This window comes from Thamnophis elegans, chromosome 9, assembly GCF_009769535.1.
Source record: "Thamnophis elegans isolate rThaEle1 chromosome 9, rThaEle1.pri, whole genome shotgun sequence".
NCBI classification, from domain to species: Eukaryota; Metazoa; Chordata; class Lepidosauria; order Squamata; family Colubridae; genus Thamnophis; species Thamnophis elegans.
Genome location: NC_045549.1, coordinates 12,822,537 through 12,845,407, shown reverse-complemented (window position 1 = coordinate 12,845,407; position 22,871 = coordinate 12,822,537). Strand labels below are relative to the sequence as shown.

At 42.4% G+C, this 22,871-nt stretch overlaps 1 protein-coding gene across 4 annotated transcripts in view; it reads left to right on the top strand.

Annotated features, from left to right (window-relative positions):
• Positions 1-22,871, top strand: part of MAPK10 (mitogen-activated protein kinase 10) — a 120,694-nt gene that overhangs the window by 70,677 nt on the left and 27,146 nt on the right. For 3 of the 4 annotated variants that reach the window (XM_032224188.1, XM_032224187.1, XM_032224189.1), the window contains 2 exons: positions 5,967-6,149; positions 12,103-12,227. In XM_032224188.1, the coding sequence (XP_032080079.1) occupies positions 5,967-6,149; positions 12,103-12,227 (308 nt within the window). The remainder of the gene's footprint in view (positions 1-5,966; positions 6,150-12,102; positions 12,228-22,871) is intronic. The other variant, XM_032224190.1, reaches the window with a different exon arrangement.

The following is a 22,871-nucleotide window of genomic DNA, read 5'->3' as shown; positions in this document are numbered from 1 at the left end:
GTACTACACTGGCGTCTTTTTTTTTACAATACGCAGCACCTCCTTCTGAGAATCCACATGTATTCCTAGTGCTCTGATAAATATCATGCAATACAATATCAACAATGCACATCTTTGCCCAGCTATTTTGAGCCAATCTTTTAATATTGTCTTCCAAACCAGGCATAAATATTAAATGAGTTTTACTTTAAGTACCCTATTTCTCCCCAATACGCTCTGGATTCAGTCATCCTTTTTGCGTGGTTAAGCAAATAGAATAGCTTTTTAATGCAAAAATAATTATTTCGAATAAATCGGCAGGAGAAAAGATAAACCTGACCCAAAATGTCCTATAGATGATGCATTTTAAAAGCCTGGTTTCTTTCAAACAGCTGCATGGTTATTAAAATTTGTTCACAGAGCCTCGATAATTAAACCATTAAAAGCATTTGCTGTAGAAAAATTCCCTAGAAGCAACCACTAGCAGCTGATGATTTGTTTCAAATTCATTCTTAGCAGTGTTGGTATTTTTAAACAAATAAGATGCAGGGGGAAATGCCATTAAATATGCAGTCCATTTTCTACAAGGCTGTGCAATATTTCCTCTCCTGTCTCTGTTCTCATTTAACCTGTAACTTTTTCAACAAATTTTATTTTATTTGCAAAAGCTGCTTCTATTGATTGTAATTTTGTTTTACTTGCAAAGCTGATTTCCTTTCCTGTTCCTTTCACACGTTTAAGATTCAGGCTTATCCATAATCTGTTGGCAGTTTTTTCCATATTGATAGAAGAGAATATTTGTAGCTCAGGGTTGAACTGTGGGGTCCTTGGGGTCAGGAACCTGGTCTGAGTCTAGTGGTTTCCTTGCAGATGTTTCATTACCAAATTAGGTATTATCACCCCCACCCCCACCCTCATCAACGCTGATGGTGTTACCTAGTTTGGTAATGAAACGTCTTCAAGAAAAACACCAGCCTCAGAGAAAGCAAGAACCTCACAGTTTTTTTACCCATCTCTGATCTGCATCATTAACCAGGACACACCACCTGAGTAGAAAAAACATATGCAGACTATATATCAGAATGATAAGCCCCAGAACAATGGCAAGTCCTTTTCTATATTGATACATAAAGATCATCCAAGTATGCTGGGTTAATAAACCACAATATAACAAAAAAAAAATCCCTATGTTTAGAATATGCCAGGTGTGATTTTCCTATTGAACAAATGGCAAACTGCCATAGAGGTGAACTTTTCTTGATAATCTTGACGCATGGTTTTGTTCCAGTGTCTGCAAACAAGCTAGAAATCATATGATAAACCAAGCTCTTTTAAATTTAGCTTATTATTCTGTCTTTTTGGACATGTTTAGTTATGCTTCTGGGTTTTACTGTCATACTTTCTGATTTGTTCAGGCTAGATTGATACCTAATGCCAAATCAGATTCTTTGATCTATTGAATAACCTAAAGGGCTACAATAAACCACAAAGGCTTTGGTTTAAAGCTTTGTGCAAAGAAAGTGCATATCGAGAATAAACAAGCTATATACACTAGGATATCTGTTCAAGATGCTGAGAATGGAAGGATGGCTGGATTAGTTGGGATTAAGGATAACATTGCTTTGCTTTCCCTCCATGCAATGCTTAAATGATGCCTTGGAAAATAATTTGGTTTTTATCTTCATAATAGCAATAGTATTTAGACTTATATACTGCTTCATAGTTCTTTTACAGCCCTCTCTAAGTGATTTACAGAGTCAGCCTATTGCCCCCAACAATCTGGGTCCTCATTTTACCCACCTCGGAAGGATGGAAGGCTGAGTAAACCTTGAACTGGTTGAGATTCGAACAGCCAAATTGTAGTCATGCGGCAATCTGCAGAAGTAGCTTGCAGTACTGCATTCTAACCACTGTGCCACCACGGTTCCGATATATAAATCACAATATCCTATGAGGATATTTACCATAACTGTTAGTAATAGAGTTGGGGGCAGGTGGTCCTTGACTTAAAACCACAATCGAGCCCACAATTTCTGTGGCTAAGGAAAACAGTTGTTAAGTGAGTTTGGCCCCGTTTTACAATCTTTCTTGCCACAGTTGCTAAGTGAATCACTGCAGTTGTTAAGGTACCATCTTTCCCCAAAAATAAGACAGGATCTTATTTTCTTTTGACCCCTGAAATAAGCGCTTGGCCTTATTTTCGGAGAGGTTTTATTATTTTTGAGGTGCAGGAGGCAGCGAGCGGGGTCACCTCATGGCTGCTGTTGTGTTGCAATATTTTCAAATAGGCCTTATTTTTGGGGTTGGGCTTATTGTAGCGCATGCGCTCAAAATCCCGATTGGTCTTATTATCTGGGGAGGTCTTGTTTTCAGGGAAACAGGGTAGTAACACTTTAATTGATTTTGATGTGTTTCTTGAAATACATCATGTACAGCTGACCTTGTTAAGATCAAAAACCTTTGAAGATTGCCCAGAAAGAGCTCTGTTCTATCTATGATGCAAAAGTTTTCAGAGAGAGCTATGTTGCCCATTCATTGTAAGCATCCCAAACTATTTGGTCTAGATTTTAAACATGTGTGATATAGTGTTGGAATATCCATCTGGTTCCGTTCCAAGTGGGGAGAAAGACACTGGAAACAGGGAGGCTGATTGGAAAGATGCTTTAATGGTCGACAGGTTTTAATGCTTTGAGGTCCTGGGCAGCTGACCACAAAAAGTGGGGTTATTTGTACCCTCTCCTTGGGCCTTGCCCTTGAGCTTCCTGTTCCTGTGGAAGAAATGTGTTCTATTGGTTGTTGTATGGTTACTGCTAACTTTATAGGCTATCTGAGTCCCAGGCTTGGTTGTGCAATTTCTATTGTGGTTGAAGGATTTTGCCTTGAAAGATAATCCCATCATCCTGGAGTTGAAAGTCTTTTGTTTTGTAGATAGCCTGGCTCAGTCCTTCTCAGTGGGCACCAAATATCTGTTGGGGGCAGGGAGCTGAAGCTTTGAGTTTCTGTCTTTAGAAATAAGTTTCTCTAGGGAAAATATAATATTCTGCCATTTTAATATTTCCTAAAACATTTCATTCTTCTAAGAGGGGTGGGTGCTAACTTTCTTCAATAGGATAATGAGTTGATGCAATAATCTGGATTGTGTTGCAGCCAATTTTTGAATTCCTTTGAAGGGAAGTAAGAGGAGAGATGATTAGATTTTATAATGGGGACATATCACAGCTATTTCCTACAGAAAGCCAAAGAAAGGACAGGATTTCACCCATTGTGAAAGACGTTTAGATGGGAATTGGGAATTGTCTTCTCTACTTTTCCTCTATAAATTGAAATTAATATTTACATTCCACAAACTGGGTTTCTCTAGTCTAGGGTATAGCTCTTATTAGCCACTATTAACCACAAGCTAGAATTATCCTAAACTTCTGAATAGGCACAGTTGTATATCCAAAATCTGTACTGGCTTCATGTGTCACTTTGTTTTACGAACATTCTTTATTAAAATAATCCACCCCTTTGCTTAATCTTAGGAAATCTCATTATCGGCATTCATATACTGATAAAAATTTAAACTCATTCTTTATTAACCTAAGGAGTTCCATGCTTTCATTTCCGGTTGTTGAGCTCTCAATCCATGCACGCCACTAGTTCATTGGCAGAATCTGGCCTAGACAAATGTAAGAATATGTTTGCATATATATCCTTGAAGAAGATTGCTAAAAAAAAAACAAAAAAACCACCAAACGCTTGCTCATTTTTCCCGGCAAGATATACTTAGTGTTATGTCAGCTGAACTGAATGAGCTGTTTATTGAAAACTTTATACCGGTGCGATCCATCACCAAACCATTATTGTGACCTTGTTATGGTCTGTGATAATAAGCGGGAGTTTTCTAAACGAATGATTTTTATATCAAAAAGAAATAGCAGTTTGGAGGTGGATTCTTAATTAGAAATTCGAATAGGCAAGCCAAGTGCAACAGAACAAAATGTTTTCCCCTAATTTTATGGTAAAAACGCACGTGGAAAAGGCATAAACTTAGGTAGCAAGAAGAAGAATGAAGGACAGGGACAATGGGAAGTTAGCAGCTACGCCAGTAAGCTTTTTCTAAAGGTGTCCCAAAGTTTGAACACTCCTGGGGTTTTTTTTTCCTAAAGGGTTAGGGGTGCAAGGGTCTTGTAACTTGACAGCTTTAAGACTTGCGTGCTTCAAATGCCAGGGTTTCTGAGCCAACATTTTGGTTGCTAAGCAAGAGCGTTGTTAAGTGAGTTTCACCACATTTTACAAGTTGGCCACACCCACCCAGTCACATGGCCAGCAAGCCACTCCCACAAAGTAGGCCACACCTACAGAAGAGGTTCTAAAATTTTTTGAAACCCACCACTGGTTATGGCATATAATGAATGGAATGTTTATGTCTGGGTGTATTTGAAGAACTGGTGTTTGAATCCACTGGACTGTTTTGATGAAAGCTTCTCTTCCATTTATTCAGCATCATATTTCCTAAAAGAACATATGCCTGTGATGGTGAACCTATGGAACCTGTGTGCCCAAAGTGGCATGCGCAGCCTTGCCTGTTTGTCTTCCAGGTCTCTGGTGCGCATGCACATGTGATGATCAGCTGTCCTGACCAGTGCCAAAAACCGGTGTGCACAGGCGCACCGGCCAGCTGATTGTCAGGCGCACATGCACGCTAGAACCCAGAAGTTAGGCTTTTGCGGAGTACAGCTCCGATGAGAGTGCGCACACATGCGACATTTCTGCACTTGGTGCCGAAAAGGTTTGCCCGCACTGACATATACTGTTAAATAATACAAGGTGTCTTATGAAGGATGCTTAAAGTTATTTCTGGATTAAGGTCTTGCAAAAAAAGGTGTTAACATTTTTACTCCTTTGGATTTTGTTCTGCTCAAAAAGCAAACCCAGTGCTGATGAATACGCCAAAGTCTATGTGCATTTTCCCCAACATACTGAATAAATGTGGACTTACTGTCTTTGATGGGTTTCCTTTGTTACTATGAAATAGAAGTATCTTGCTGGAATAATAGGTTAACAACGTGTCCAACTACCGATAGCAATTAATACCGATGACTTAGGGGAAAACACATGGTTTTAGGGAACGTTTAGGGAACTGCTACAAAAAGAAATCTAAAAGGAGTTATATCCCACTGTTATTCGTCAATCTTGGTAAAATGCAGATATTTTAATCATGGGAGTCTTGTGTTCAAGTTCCATCTGGCTGCAGGTACTTATATAAAGTATCTCAGATGCTTCCACTATCTGTGTCATCCAACACATGTAGAGTATGAGTTAAGAATCAGAAACAGATTGGTGTGGATGGTCCAGTCCCCACTTAAGCCACAAAGGTAATGTATGAATCAGATTGCCTTCTTATACAGGTAATCCTCGCTTAGCGACCGCAATTGAGACTGGCGTTTCTGCGGCTAGGTGGTATGGTTGCTCAGCAGGAAATCACAAAAGTGCGCTTGACGGATGACATCACTTCCCATTCGCCCATTCAGTGAGCCGACACGATCATTAAGTGAAACATCACATGAACGCGAGTTGCTATTTTAATTCCGCGTTCTCCATCAACTCTACTTTGTTGCATTCACAATGGTACATGTGAAATGTTTGCCCCTCCCTCCCAAGCGGTTTTCTTTTACACCGTTGTAACTTGAACTTTGTTGAAGGAGGCCGTCGTGGAGTGAGGACTATTTGCATCCAAATCAGTAGGAGTCACCTACCAAGCTGAATTTCCAAGTCACTGGTCTTATTTTGGTATGGCTGATATTGCTCTGATACAGTATTATATTGCCCTGGAAAAGAAACACAAAAGGTTGGCAAGAGATTTTCATGAACTGAATCTAGTTTGTTACCTTTCGATGACAACGACGGCAAGATTCTAAGAAAGCTTGGTTGGAGTGGTTGGGAAAGAAGGTGGGGTGGGGTGGGAATCCACAGCCATTGTTTCCTTAACTCTCTCTGCTCAGATATTGACCAGTGGAATAAGGTGATTGAACAACTGGGAACTCCCTGTCCAGAATTTATGAAGAAACTCCAACCTACAGTGCGGAACTACGTGGAAAACCGGCCCAAATACGCTGGCCTAACTTTCCCTAAACTTTTCCCAGACTCTCTTTTTCCAGCTGATTCAGAACACAACAAACTCAAAGGTAAGAACAACAGTGATGCGCGGAGCATGCGTGAACTAGGACAGGGGTGTCAAACTCAAGGCCTGGGGGCCGAATCCGGCCTATGGGATGCTTAGATCTGGGCCGCCCTGGGAACATCGAAGGACTGGTCTGCGGTGCCTCTGCCAGCGAAAACAGAGCTCGGGAGGACCGCAGGCGGCCCTCCCGAGCACCGTTTCAGCTGGCAGAAGGTTGCAGGAGACTGTTGCAGCTGAAAACGGAGCTTGGGAGCCCATTTTCGCGGGCAGAGCACTTGGGCCACCACAGGCGCCCCTGACATGAGTGACGTCGAGCCAGACACACTCACCCCGGCCCCCTGAAGTCAAACACAACCGTGATGCGGCCCTCAATGAAATTGAGTTTGACACCCCTAAACTAGGACAATGAGCGCACGCTTGCCTTGAATTAGAAATGTATTTATTGCATTTACATCCAAGACTCCTGCCAGGGCGAAACCCATGACAACATATATGGGATCAGCCATACAGTCCCGCTTCTGGTCACTGACTGGATCTGGATCTCTTAAGCTTTACTAAGTGTCCTGCCTCATGTCAGAGAAGCTTTGCTAAATATAATCTCCCACTCTCTGTTGATCCCAATGTATTGTGGTCCACCGGCGGCTTGCAAAGCTCGCAGCAGAGTCAGACAGTGAGGAGGTTGGGAGGAGCATCGGCCAGTTCTAGAGTCTGGGGAAGGCTCGGACGAGGGCTCTGTGTCGGAGGCAGAGAGGGGGCCAGGGCCATCTGGGAGTTATGTGCTGACTCCGGAGCCTCCAGAGTCGGACAGCAGCGAGGCAGAGGAACAGGCTCCCCCTGTTCCCAGTGCGCGCATGCGCAGAGCTGCCAGAAGGCAAGAACAGTTAAAACCAAAGGGATGATTCGGGAGTAAGGCTTGGAAGTGATTGGCCCCTCCCTTAGGACATAAAGGAGGAGCAAAAGCACATGAGCCTTTGCAGGAAGCAGCTTGGTTCATGCTGGTCAGTTTACCTTCTGAAGTTCCATTTGGACTCTTTGCTCCGTGTGTCCTTACCAAGCTAATTGCCAATTAAGTCTTTGGCAGCATTTTCAAAGAAGATAAAGGTGGGTTCTTATCAGCCTTATCCCGAAGGATTTTGGCAGCCTCCTGTAGAACTCTATAGTACTATTTGGAATTCATTATGGGCTGTGAATGAATATAACTCACATCCTTTGGACTTAATCGTGGGCATTTTACTATAGCAGGAAGCCTAGGTCAGAACATAATGTGGGGAAAGGATCACTGCCACAATTACATTCACTTCCTTTTCAGCCTTAAAAAAAGTATTTACAGGTAGTCCTTGACTTGTGACCGCAGTGGAGCCCCAAATTTATGTCGCTAAGCAAGACAGTTGTTAAGGAAATTTGGCCTCCATTTTTATCACCTTTCCTGCCACACGTGCATCACTGCAGTTGTTAAATTAGTCGCCCGGTTGTTAAGTGAATCTTGCTTCCCCATTAGTTTTGATTTAGGTCACAAAGGGGGGATCGATCGCATGACATTATCCCCCATAAATATGAACCCCTTTCCAAGCACTTGGATTTTGATCACAGGAGTGGTTGTGCTGCAGTGGTTGTAAGTGTGAAAACCTACCATATAAGTCACTTTTTTCCAGTGCTGTTGTAACTTTGCAAGGTCACTAAATGAATGGTTGTAAGTCGAGGACTCCCTGTACTCGGATTTTTACCCCAAATGATGTTTTATATATCATGTTTGAAAATGCTAAGTGGTGGTGCCAGGTGGAGGCCAGATACATTCAAAAAGTCAAGAGGAGATCATAATGGTCTGCAATCAGAGCCTTCCTTTCTTTTTTTTTTATGTGCCTTGCATGGGGTACATGTTTAAAGGGAAAGGTTTGACCTAGGCTTCCCCAAAAACCACAAAGCAGATTCCTGGTCCCGGCAAAACCACTTTTATTAAACGAATGTGAATTCCTCTCATTCCCTTTCAGCAAAGGCCCTGATAAACAGTCTTTTAAAGGTGAATTTATGACCACCAACCTTATCTAGCTTGGAAAGCTGCCATGTAATTATTTTCCAAATGCAGTGCATTGCAAGGAAAGACTTGGCACAGAGTCTCTGAGATTCACGGACAGATCTTCACACTCCTGAAACCAATGAACAAATTGTTTCCTGCAAAAGCCCACTCCCCTTTCGCACCTCTTTTATTTCCTAGGGACCAATCACAGTCCAACTGTGGCTTTACTCTCAAGTCGACCCTGATTTCCGAGCAGTTCCCTTTGTCTGGCAACTCTGCACATGCGCACACTGGGAACAGGCTCCAGCTGTTCCTCTGCCTCACTGCTGTCAAGCTCCGTAGGCAGCTGAGAACTGCCAGATGGCCTTGGCCCACTCTCTGCCTCTGGCACAGAGCCCTCATCCCAGCCTTCCCCAGCCTCCAGGACTGGCCCATGTTCCTCCCCAACTTCCTCACTGTCTGAGTCTGCTGCCAGCTCCACTGGCCGCTGGCAGGCCACAACAGGGAAGTTCTTTGTGAAATTGTGGCTTCATCTTGATTTTTTGATGTTCCAGGGTGCGATAATGGCATCAGTCAACAATTATGACAGATTATTTTTCTTCTAGTCTCCTCCCATCCCTTTTGATGATATATAGGTTAGTTTATCTACAAGGCAGGGGTTATACATACACACAAACTCATACATATACATGCATACTGATGCTGCCGGCCATAATTTCTTTCTTATTTTTACATGCCTGTCACCAGAATAGGGTCATGATTGTGTTGTCAAATGTCACCGGCTACGGGCTTGATTTAAAACCAGACTATAACGCTGAAATGTTGTAGATAAATTTAAATGAGTGGTAAAAATGTCTTTGGGAACATAATTTCTACATGAATATATCTGTTCATCATCTGCTGTTTATTTTTCCTGAAAATGTTTAATTCAATTCCTACTATCAAAGAAAGGACAATTAGGACTGTTCAGTTTAATTACCAGGGATGGGTAATTTCATCTAGACCTAGCCAGATGTGGTGGGACTGGAGAATTCTGGGAGTTGTAGTTCCAACACATCTGTTGGTATTGGTTGCAGAAGGGTAGCGGAGGAGTCTCTTTCTGGTTTATTTCATAATGAAAAAGTTGTGTTTTTACTGTGCGTGTTGCAGCATTAACTAATTTTGAAATAAATACTTGTGTAGATCTATTCTACTTCATTTTCATATGAAACTGCATCTATAGTCTTACCCGAGCTGTAAATTTTCCAGTTTAACACAAAAAAGAAGAATAGATTTATACCAGTGGTGGGTTGCCAATTTGTTTACTATTGGTTCAGGCACGCTCTTGTGCGCGCAATGCTTCTGTGCATGCGCAGAAGCTTCTGTATATGCACAAAAGCGTCTGGATGGGTGGGCGGAGCCCCCTGCTTCCGTTACTACTGGTTCACCCGATCGGGGTCAAACCGGGAGCAACCCATCTCTGATTTATACATATTTGTTTGAACAAAGGTTGTGAATGAATGGAGAAACAAAACATAATAATCAGTTGGTGTTAGCTATTTGGAAAGGTTTAATTGTTGAGAGGCCCCTTCAGACGATGAGGCCCTAAACTGAACCTTACATGACTCTGAATAAATTCACATGAAACTTTGGTAGAAATTGTGAAGGCCAGTAGTTCAAATTGGCTTGAATTGAAACTTTGTTAAGTCGAAGGTGTGCCACCTTCACTTTTGGCAGATTTGATACCAATAATTGAAAACCACCTTGATAACCACGGTGCCAGATGAGATGTAGCCATTATCTGCAAAGGTTTGAATAGAGATGATTTAAATATAAATGAAACCCGTGATTGTCTTCAAGAGAAAAATAAACTTCCTGAGAAAACACGGATTGATGGGAAATGTTTTCATTTACAGCTCTGGAATCTACCCACTTAAAATGTGTGTCAATTTTGAAGGCATAGATTCCTAAGGCCGCCTGCGGTGGCAATGCACAATGTTTGTTAATCTGCAACAATTTGCATGTCATTTGTTTACACGTATATTTATTTCCCTCTTGATTCCTTCCTCATCCAACTTCACTCCTGTGGTGAAACAAAAAGCAAAAAAGGAGGGGGGATTTAACAGGGGATTTAAAACATATGCAGAGAAAAAATATGTTTTCGTTTGTTGCCTTCCTGAATTAAACTTGTAGATCTGTTTTTATGTGCATGGATTCTTCATCTGGAGTCAAAAAAAAATGCCCCATCTCTGATAATGATACCACCCAGGAACAATAAAGAAAAGTATCATTTAAAAAACTATTGGAACAAATACTTAAATTTTTGTTAGACTCATGCAGGTTGGCCTAAGCAGGAATTCTCACATTCCTTACAATTGTGTAATTCTTCTGATGCATTGCAGTCTAAATTTTAGAGCAGCAAAAGGTCAGAACAATTTACAGTGAATTTACTTCATGAAGCCTCCATCCTGTATAGAACATGTAATTCAGCATCAAATCAGACTGTGGTTATCATCCACCCATCCATCCAATCTCTCTCTCCCTCTCTCATCTCTTGTATCTGTCTGTCTTCTGCCTATCTAATCTATCATCCATCCATCCATCCATCCATCCATCCAACCTATCTACCTACCTACCTACCTACCTACCTACCTACCTACCTACCTACCTACCTACCTACCTACCTACCTAACTACCTACCTAACTACCTACCTACCCAGCCAGCCAGCCAGCCAGCCAGCCAGCCAGCTAGCTACCTACCTACCTACCTGCCTATCTACCTATCTCCAATCTCTTGTATCTGTCTGTCTTCTGCCTATCTAATCTATCATCCATTCTATCTCTCTCTCTCCTTCTCTCTTTATCTATCTATCTATCTATCTGTCTGTCTGTCTGTCTGTCTGTCTGTCTGTCTGTCTGTCTGTCTATCTATCTACTCTATCTTTCTATCTCTATAATCTTTTGTATCTGTCTGTCTTCTGCCTATCTAATCTATCATCCATCCACTCATCTATCTACTATCTATCTATCTATCTATCTATCATCTATCTATCTATCTATCTATCTATCTATCTATCTATCTATCTATCATCTATCTATCTATCTATCTATCTATCTATCTATCTATCTATCATCTATCTATCTACTCTATCTACTCTATCTCTCTAATCTCTTATATCTGTCTGTCTTCTGCCTATCTAATCTATCATCCATCCATATCTATCTATCTATCTATCTATCTATCTATCTATCTATCTATCTATCATCTATCTATCTATCACCTACCTACCTACCTATCTATCACCTACCTACCTACCTAAGCTCCTAAATGGTTAAACCAACTTACCTAGATCTGTTAGTTCTTTCTCAGCACATCTGAACTATTTTAAAATCTGAACTAGTGGACCCATCAAGGAAATTTGGGAAGAAATTTGATAGTTTTCCCGAATGTGTGTGCACATGTGTGTGTGTGTGTGTGTAATTTTATATAAATAATAAGTAATGATTTTGGATATCTATCGTTCTAGCTTACTTATATGCTACCCAGAGTCACTTGCTGTGTGAGATATACAAGTATATAAATCAGATAAATAGGCACACGCACATGCATACACACATTCACACTCACAAATAAACCTGCATATTTAGTTAAAAGAGTATGCCAAGTGCATTAAGGAAAATGTAGATAAATACATGTTTATTGTATACAACTATTGAAAAATAAAAATTCCAAACTGATGTAGAAGAAAAGAAATGAACTAAACAAATATTAATTTTCTAAACAGCTTCAAGTTAAAATTTCTAGTTCTGGCTTCCAAAAAATCTAATGGAACATCTATTAATTTTCTTGTTCTTTAGCAGATGTGCATTGAACATGTATTGAAGTCACTGAATATGGCATTGTAAGTCATGCCTCCATCCATTCTTTCCCATACTGATGCATTTTCTGTTTTTGTTGCTCCAGCTAGCCAAGCTAGGGACCTTTTATCAAAGATGCTAGTGATTGACCCAGCCAAACGGATATCAGTGGATGAAGCCTTACAACACCCGTACATCAATGTCTGGTATGACCCAGCAGAGGTGGAGGCGGTAAGTAGACCATTCACTTTGAAATTAGAACTGTGAATGTTTTAGAACTCACCTTCCTTGAACCCGCTTTCTGTTTGTTTTCTTTTTATCATTACACTGTTTAGCAAAAGCTTTTTCAGTAGAATCTATTGTTTCCCAAACTAATTGTTGATCAATGCCACATATTGTACCATATTTTTGGAGTATAAGACGCACCGGAGTATAAGATGCACCCAGGTTTTGAAGAGGCAATTTTTAAAAAAAAAGTAGGTAGGTAGCTAGAGGGATGAGAGGGAGAGAAAGACAGAGAAATAGGGAAGGAGAGAGAGAGAGTAGGTAGGTAGGTAGATAAGGATAGATAGATAGATAGATAGATAGATAGATAGATAGATAGATAGATAGATAGATAGATAGATAGATAGAGTAGATAAGTAGGGAGAGAGAGAGTAGGTAGGTTGGTAGGTAGAGGGATAGAGAGAGAGAAATAGAAAGATAGAAATACAGTAGATAGGTGGGGGGAGAGAGAGAGAGAGTAGGTAGGTAGGTATATAGGTAGATAGAGGTGGAGTGAGAGAGAAATACAGTAGATAGGGAGAGAGAGAGAGTAGATAGGTAGGTAGATGTTTCCAGGTGTATTTATCCATGTGCTGGAGAAGGAAATAGCTGACAACCTGTAGCATCTAAAACTTTGTTTTTGCTGGCACAGCATTTGATCAATGTACCGTATTTTTTGGAGTATAAGACACACCTTTTTCCTCAGAAAAGAGGCTGAAAATCTGGGTGCATCTTATACATCGAATACAGCATTTTCAGTTTTCAGTTTTCAATTGGTCTAGAACAGGGGTCAGCAACCTGTGGCTCTGGAGCCACATGTGGCTCTTTCATTCCTCTGCTACCTCTCCCTGTTGCTGGTCAGTTTCACAATTGATAGGGCTTTCTGTTAGGACAGGTAGAGGGAAAAGGATGCCATGCTAGAAGGAGACACTATGGTGGGGGGAAGCAGACATCCAGTCAGCAGAGAAAAATGGGTGCTGCACTAGGAGGAGACTCTATGGTGGGGGGAACCAGAGTTCCAGCCAGCTCCAGAATTGAATGTGGGGTTTCCATTTAGGATGGAAGCCCCATGTGGCTCTTTGAGTGTTTAAGGTTGATGATCCCTGGTCTAGAACAGCTGTCACATCAAGAAGTAAGATCCCCAATGGCAGAAATTGTCAACCTATTTTCTAGACTATGGACTTATTTGTTTAAGAGTTCACCCCAAGACTGCATCATTATATAATTACCAATAAATTACCAATAAAAGTGGCATTACGTTATGCCACTTTTATGATGAAAAACTAAGGAAGCATCACAAGACTCAAATAGATTTAGTAGTTTAAAAAATGAAGAGCTAGGGACCTTAGGCTTAGAATAACTTTATTGTCACTTTGCGTGTACACTAATTGGGATACCTTAAAGTGAAATTTCATTGCATTCAGCTCTCAAAAGGTTCGCCACCTCTAATATCATTACATAAACATGACAAAATGAATAAATAAACTACAGAGTGATCAATTTGGCACAAGAAACCATTGATTGCCCTCTGACACCACTGGTGACATTGCCAGATCTCGCTGCTTTAGCAGAGTAAGGAAGATACTCAGAGATGATTCACACCCTGGTCAGTGTCTCTTTGCACTTCTACCATCAGGCAGAAGACATCAAAGTATAGCCAGCCGAACAAACAGGTTTAAAAATAGTATCTATCCTTGGGCTGTGAGAATTTTAAATACAACCACAATCACTCCATGCACACGCTATTTTTTTTTCCTTTCTTTCTTTTTTCCTTTCTGTTATAATTTTGCACCAGTGAGGTTAAAAGCATTTGTTGTATTTAAGTACAATGACAATAAAGATTATACTTATAAATACAAAATTATGCACATACCCACATGTATTATACGACACAGAGAAGCAATACAGTTTAGGTTGGATGTACACATGTTCATGGCGAGAAAAACAAATCTTGTGAGTTTACCAAATGGATGGCATAGGGAACTTAGCTGTTACAGAATCTGGTATCTGCTAGAGATACTTCGAAACCTCCTCCCAGAAGGGAGCCACGGAAACAGGCGATGAAGAGGGTGTGTGGGGTCTCTAACCATGCTTTGAGCTTTAAGCACATAGCACTTATAAGCAGTATTCTGAATAACAGGAAGTGAGCTTTCTGTAATCTTCTCGGCTGTCCTCACCACTCTCTGTATGGACTTTCTGTCTGAGACACTGCTGCCACCAAACCAACCAGTGATGCAGTTTGTTAAAACACTCTCAGTTGTTTACCAATGTAGGAAAAATACTCAAAAACCCCTCCTTTCAATGTTAAGCACCTAGGTACATTAAGACTGTCTCCTTCATGTAGAACCAGCTGTCTAGTCTGTAAATATCCGAGTAGATGTGTTGAGAGTATCCCGTAGGTGAAGGTTGGAGGCAGGAAACAAGATTGTCAATAGCACTTTCATCCTGGAATTCAATTCAATAGTTTTATTTCTGGAGCTGCTTACAGTAAGCAAGAAAGTGATGAAGACTGAGCTAATTCGCTGGGCTTTAACTCAGAGACTGGCTAATACTAGACGCTGGTACAGCAGTGGGTGGTTTCAATTTACTTTATGGATTGGCTTTCTTGTTCTTAATGGATGCACTGTAAACTATAGCATGCTGCAGTAGTGAAGCCTGAATCTATAAGAAGAGTAAAATAAATTACCTTCCCATTGGGTGTTTGGCTGCCAGAGTGAGAATAAAAGCTTGGGTTTGTCTCAGTGGTGAAATTCAATTTTTTTTTACTACCGGATTTGTGGCGTGACTTGGTGGGCATGGTGTAGCTTGGTGGGCATGGCAGGGGAAGAATACTGCAAAATCCCCATTCCCGCCCCACTCTGGGATGAGCCAGAGGTGACATTTGCCGGTTCTCCGAACTACTCAAAATTTCTGCTACTGGTTCTCCAGAACCTGCTGGATTTCAACCCTGGTTTGCCTGCTGAAAAAAAAAGTTTACTATCCTGATCAGTTGATCTGACTTTAATGTCTTACCTCTGCCTCTGCATTTCTGTGCACCTGAAGGATACATCCACCAAGACTTTCATTTCATGGCTTGAATTATTGTACAATTACCCGTGACCCGTCAAAACCGCGTTCCACAAAAGCGCGGTCGACGAAATCGCGTACGTGATGTCATCACAACGCAACGAAAAAGATCGAAAAATTGAAATAAAAATTAAATTACAGCAAGCCGATTCACATAAAGGTAAGCGTTAGGTTAAGGGTTAGGGTTAGGGTTAGGTTAAGGGTTAGGGTTAGAGCGTTAGCGTTACGTTTAGCGTTAGGTTAAAGGTTAGCGTTAGGTTTTTCGTTAGGTTTAGGGTTAGGTTTAGGGTTAGGTTTAGGGTTAGGTTAAGGGTTAGGTTTAGGGTTAGGTTTAGGGTTAGGTTTAGGGTTAGGTTTAGGGTTAGGTTTGGGGGGGTTAGGGTAAGGTTTTCGTTTTATTTTTACATTTTTCGATCTTTTTCGTCGCGCTGTGATGACGTCACATACGCGCTTTCGTCGACCGCGATTTTGTCGTCCGTGGTTTTGTGGTGGAACCACAATTACCAACTCCCAAGGTCTTCTAGAACTCACATGTTAATGCAAGACAGCCATAGTCATCGTACCAAGGGAAAGTCTACGAACCCTCTTCTCTGACGTAAGAGATTGGGTTTCATGGGGAACAAACAAAAGCATGACTCGTCTGCTTGTGAATACGTGGCCTGCTGCTATGACATTTACTGGGTTGCCAGGCAGCCTCCGAGAAATATTCTAGGAGAAACTGCATTTCTCAAGAACTGCTTGCAAGCTGGTATACTAAGTAGAGGTTTCTAAGTGCTCCAGCAGGAGGAAATGATTCTCTCTCTTTGTTTTGTAGTGTCCTCGCACTTCAGCTTACTGTTACCCATAAATCAGTCCTTATCCTCAGATAGTTACAGGTTGTTCCAGGATGAAATTCAGCAGGTTCTGACAGGTTCTGGAGAACCGGTAGCGGAAATTTTGTATAGCTCAGAGAACCGGCAAATACCACCTCTGTCTGGCCCTGGAGTGGGGTGGGAATGGAGATTTTGCATTATCTTTCCCCCAGGAGTGGGGAGGGAATGGGGATTTTGTGATATCCTTCCCCTGCCATGCCCACCAAGCCACGCCCACAGAACCGGTAGTAAAAAAAATGAATTTCACCACTGGGTTGTTCCCACTTCAAGGGATAAACCATCTCAGCAAGAAGGAGGCTAAGGGAATGGTAGAAGATGGGATATAATGTTATGTGTAGATCAGTGGTGGGATTCAGTTTTTTTTACTACTGGTTCTGTGGGCGTGGCTTGGTGCAGGAGAAGGATACTGTAAAATCTCCATTCCCTCCCCACTCCAGGGGAAGTTTACTGCAAAATCTCCATTACCTCCTGGGATTCAGGAGGCAGAGAATAGAGGGTGGGGTATTTACTGGTTCTCTGAACTACTCAAAATTTCCGCTACCAGTTCTCCAGAACTGGTCAGAATCTGCTGAATACAACCTCTTGTGTAGATGCAGAGATGCCCCCAATTGCCTGAGGAAATGCCAATCTTGGGGAGGAGGGAGGACTTCCAGATTTTCAGACTGGATCTGGCATCTGGCGATTCCTTCCCGAGGACCTGGCATTGGTAAGAATAGAACAGAACAGGCCTTGGAGGTCTTCTAGTCCAACCCTCAGCTCAGGCAGGGAAACATATACCATTTTGGACAAATGGTTGTCCAATCTCTTCTTAAAAACTTCCAGTGGTGGAGCATTCACAACCTCTGGAGGCAAGTTGTTCCATTGATTAATTGTTCACCCTGTCATGAAATTTCTCCTTAGTTCTAGATTGTTTCTCTCCCTGATTAGTTTCCACCCATTGCTTCTTGTCCTGCCTTCAGGTGTTTTAGAGAATAGTTTGACTCCTTCTTCTTTGTGGCAGCCTATGAGATATTGGAACACTGCTATTGTGTCACCCCTTCTTTTCATTAAACTAGATATACCCAATTCCAGCAACTGTTCTTCATATGTTTTAGCCTCCAGTCCCTTAATCATCTTTGCTGATCTTCTCTGCACTCTTTCTAGAGACTCCACATCTCAAGGCCTCAACTTAAGTGAGGGATAGTATCTTCAAATCTATTTTGTCCTCCCCCGCTTCTCCTCTTTTTTCCTTTAATAAAATATTCCTTAGTGTGGCTTTATAAAATAAAGGCAATCCCTCCTCTTGGGCTGACAAACTACAAGACAAAACACAAATGGAAAAAGCAATGAGGAACTGAAAGATCTGAATAATCACAGAAATTATTTACAAAACACTTACCCTGGCCAACTGGAATAAAAATGGTTCAAGCAGAGCAAGAATCCAAATTTACTACACTTTTGAATTTAGCCGATGGAAGGATATGCCTGATAGCAGATGGATGGAGAGGCCACAGTGAGGCAGTTTCTCATTATCTTTGGTGATGATCCTGCTCCCCCTTGACCCTCACTGCAGTTCAGAGGAATTAGATGTCAGATCCTTTGCCTGAATTATTCTAAGGATGCCATAAGGGCTGCCATATCATTTTTTCCTTCTGCACATGCACAGCACAATTTTTGTTGCATTGCGCCTGCATGGCACGGCCATGAATGAACCAGCAGTAGCGGCAGCCGGGACCCACCCCTGGCCCATATGATGGGATATCAAAATATTCAACTCGGAAGGTTGGAGGAAAGATTAACTGGATATCTGGATTCCTACACCAAGGTGATAGAAGATTATTCATCCATAATGTATCTAGTAGGAATGGGAATCAGCATGGTCCTCCTTCTGTACTAAAAACCATCTAAGCATCATTAACCCTCTTTTTCTCTGTTGGGGAAATGGTAAAGGTTTAATACCTAGTTACAGGAGATGCAATGAATCACAGGAAGCCTCCTAAGATCCCCTACAGCAGGGGTGTCGAACTCAAGGCCCATGGGCTGAATCCAGCCTGCAGGGTACTTAGATCTGTCCCACAGAGCCGCCCTGAAAACAGCGAAGGACCAGTCCGTGGTGCCTCTGCCAGTGAAAACAGAGCTCAGGAGGGCCGAGCACAGCCCGCCCGTGCTCTGTTTTCAGCTGCAACGGCCTCCTGCAACCCTCTGCCAGCTAAAATGGAGCCCAGGGAGGCTGAATGTGGCTCGCCTTGGCTTCATTTTTGGCTGCGACAGTCTCCTGCAGCCCTCTGCCATTGAAAATGAAGCCCAGGGAGGCTGAGTGACATTGAGCTGGCCACGCCCATCCTCCAATCCCCTCCCTGAGATCAAACACAACTGTGATACATCCCTCAATGAAATTGAGTTTGACATCCCTGCCCCACAGAGAATCTTATAATCTTTCTCAGTGTTTGTGTTGCACTGGAAATGAATTCATTAGTGTTTATGTGATGCTTAATTGCCATTTGTGATGAGGCATGGAATGGAAAGATATAGACTGCAGGGGTGTTTTGACAACGAGACCCAGATACTGTGGAGTTCTTGAGTTGTGTGTGTGAATGTATGCAGACACCTCTAATAATTTATTTTAGCATGTTGTAATAGAGTCATTTGATTTCTTATTTTTTTAAGGGTTTGCAGCTTTGTCTTCTTCCCATTATCTTTTTTATAGTTTCTGAAGGCCTTCCTAACTATTCCACCAACGTTGGAAACTAAATAATAAAATAAATTTATCAAATAAATTGATAAAACAACATTTTGAGTTGGAAAACACAAGAACCTTTCTGAAAATCTCTCAGGTGGGATTTTTAGTGATCCCCCACCCTTTTTTATTTTCAGGAGATTGTTTGACATGAGTAAATCCTTAAGTTTCTCTCCATTAGAATTGCTAAGAGATTGGAACTTGCTCCTTAACCTTTTATTTACTTATATCTGAAGTTTAATCTTATTTTTTTAGGGGGGCGGAAAGGGGAAGCTGGAGGGAAATCAGTCACAAGAGAGTTGACGTTTAATTACTTGCTTGCTTCCCAGCTTTTTCCGTTCTCCAAACTCCCTAATTTTAATCCATCTTCATACTGAATAAAGCTCTTCTAGGTTGTTTGAAAACAACCTACTAAACACCTTCACTTGAGATAGAAATGAAAGGTGGAAAAAAATGACTTTAGATGACTTTGCAAACAAAAGCTGTGTTAAAAGGTAACAATAAAGGTTCCCCTCGCACATATATGCTAGTCGTTCCCAACTCTAGGGGACGGTGCTCATCTCCATTTCAAAGCTGAAGAACCAGCGCTGTCTGAAGACGTCTCCGTGATCAGGTGGCCGGCATGACTAAATGTCGAAGGCGCACGGAATGCTGTTACCTTCCCACCAAAGGTGGTTCCTATTTTTCTACTTGCATTTTTTACATGCTTTCGAACTGCTAGGTTGGCAGAAACTGGGACAAGTAACAGGAGCTCACTTCGTTACACGGTGCTAGAGATTCGAACTGCTGAACTGCCGACCTTTCTGATTGACAAGCTCAGCATCTTAGCCACTGAGCCACCCTTTAAAAAAAAAGAAGCTGTGTTAAGTCAATTTAAAATCCTTGATACATGGAACTTCCTTCTCTTGCATCGAAAATGATAATGTTGATGTTTGATTATCTTATTTTGGATGCCTTTAAAGAAATGACTGTTTCCTTTGATTTAGAACTAAACCCTGATAGTCAGACAATGTCGTTAGCTGAATATATATTTTTTTAATTTAAAGCAGGGTAGTACAGTAGAAACTCTGCCTTTAAGAATTTGGAGCCAGCTATTAAGGTGTTAAATATAAACATCAGCATTTCTTCTCCATAGGTGACACTACCTTAGCAGAATTTATTTGCCTAGTACAGGGGTGTCAAATTCCAGCCCACGAAGGGCTTAGATCTGGCCTGTGGGGCCGTCCTGGAGACAGCAAAGGAGCAACCTGCGGTGCCTCTATCAGCAAAAATGGAGCTTGGTAGGGCCATATGCGACCCTCCCAGGCTCCATTTTCAGCCGCAACGCTCTCTTACTGCCTGTGAACGCCCCCCCCCCCGCCCCGAGCTCCATTTTCGTTGGCAGAGGTTGCAGAAGGCCATCGCAGCCGAAAACGGAGCTCGGGAGCCCATTTTTGCTGGCAGAGTGTTCAGGCTACCACAAGTGCCCCTGACATGAGTGAAATCGAGCTGGCCACACCCAGCCTGGCCTCCCAAGGTTAAACACAACCCTGATGCAGCCCTCAATGAAATTGACATCCCTGGCCTAGCAGCTAAGTAGCAGGGGTCCTGTTTATTAGGAACCAGCAAAACTGTAGATTAGAGTGGGAAATCGGGGGGGACGGGGACCCATCCCTTAAGAAGACAAGGGCAAACCACATCTGTATTGCTGCTAATAAAACTACATGGATGTGTTTATGAAGCCACCAGGATGTATGTTTCGGTTGAGAGAGACTTGAACACTTTGAGTAGCCTCAGAATAATGAATGGTTAGACAAAGGAAAGTCGTTCTGTACAAATTGGTGTGATGTGGCTCCACCTAGCTGAAACGTTCAAAACTCTTAGCAGTCAATTTTGAACATATTAGGGCTTTTGCAGCATGTTCAAGGTTAATCCCTTTGTGGACTGATACTTCATAACTATAAGCCATAAGAGGATTTCTTCCTTAGATGAGAGGTGGGGGGCGGGGGAGAAGCTTGAACGTTAGTTTGATTTATTGTAGCTGTTCGGGATCTCATAGTGTTAGATTTCGTTTCATGCATTCTCTTTGTCTATCAGAGATTATTAGAAACAGTTAAATCAAATGATAGTCTTCGTGCAAATCTGTCATCTTAAACCTTCAATTTTCTGATGATATTTCCCTGTCTGTGATATATCCGCCATTCTTTGACAATCAGCAGGGATGCAAATAGGATGGCTTAGATAAAATACTTGTGATGGTAGCAATTGAGAGAGCACATGTCTTCTCCTACGACAGGAGAATCGATAGCAGGGCTGCAAAAATCTGCTTGCCCACTAGAGAGCAGTATATATTTTCAATCCCTTGACCTTTTCTCTTTGCTGTCATCTAGTGCTGAGGTCACCAACATGTAGTCCGTGGACCACCGGTGGTCCCTGAAGATTTTTGTGTGGTCCACAGAAAAATTATTTGCATTTTTTATATTGCACTAAATCAGGGGTCCTCAAACTTTGGCCCCTGGACCAGATATGTGCAATGAACGTTTGTATTGCTGAAGAGAGTCTCCCCTTTGGGGTCTTTTTGTGTGGGGCAAAGGGGGGAAGAAATTCCGACTTGGGGCTTGCTTCACCCTCCTGGTGTGGGGCTTTGGGCGAAGGCTGGAAGGAAGCGCTGCTGGTGGCAAAGTGCCAGAGGGCCTCGTTCCAGTGGGATTGCATCATGGCCTGGAACTGGCTGACCATCTCACCCCACTGAGCCTCCAGGTGCCAGTACCTGGCCTTGCCCTCCCGCAGGTCTTCCCTCTGCTTGGAAAGCCTTTGCTCGCAGTCCTAAATGAGGTGCTTCTGCTGAGCCTCCTTCTCGGTCAGATCCAATTTGAACTGAGCTGTTTTGCCAACTCGCTCTACATGGGGCTACCCTTGAAAAGCGTTCGGAGATTGCAACTAGTCCAGCATGCAGCCGTGCGAGCGATATTGGGTGTACCTAGATACACCCATGTTACACCTATCCTCCGCGAGCTGCACTGGCTACCCATTGGTCTCAGGACACAATTCAAGGTGTTGGTTATTACCTTTAAAGCCCTACATGGCTTAGGACCAGCATACCTGCGAGACCGCCTACTGCCACACTCCTCCCAACAGCCGGTAAGATCCCACAGGGTTGGCCTCCTCCAGATGCTGTCAGCCAGACAATATGGGCTGGCGGGTCCCCAAAGGAGGGCCTTCTCTGTGGCTGCCCCGACCCTTTGGAACGAACTACCCCCAGAAATCCGGACCTCACCCACTCTCATGGCCTTCAGAAAAGCTGTCAAGACCTGGCTTTTCCGGCAGGCCTGGGGCTGTTGACCTCATTGTTGAGGTCTAGCCCCGACTGAAATGAATGTATCTGTGTTGTTTTAACTTGTTTTATTTTATCTTTATTTTCTTTTATTTTATTTTTCCCCTTTCTGTAAGCCGCCTGGAGTCCTTCGGGATTGGGCGGCCTATAAATAAAATTAAACTTGCAAACTTGCAAACTCTCGTGGTGGCTGCTTAGCTCCAACAACTGCTTCCTGTTGGGGCCCTAAGGAGCTGGGAGTGGAGGGGCGGGTAGAGGCCAGCAAGGCGCCCCTCGACATGAGTGACATCAAGATGGCCATGCCCACCCAGTCACATGACCCACCCTAGCCATGCCCACCGAGCTTGTCATTAGGCAGATCATATTAATCGTCCACAGGATTTAAAATTATGAATTTAGTAGTCTTGAGGTCCGAAAGGTTGGTGACCCCTGATCTAGCGTTTGCCTGCATTTGCGCTGCTCAAATATTTTTCATCTACCACATTCCTTCAGAGATAACTGTCTGGGACTGGATGCCAGACAAGCCAGGTAGGGCCCGGCTTGTTTGGCAAGATAGATGAGCTTACCATATTCTCTCGCTTCCATCTCAGTTTCTGATATTTCCTTCCGACCACACATTGTCTTCCCCCTTTTCAAGAAGCAAT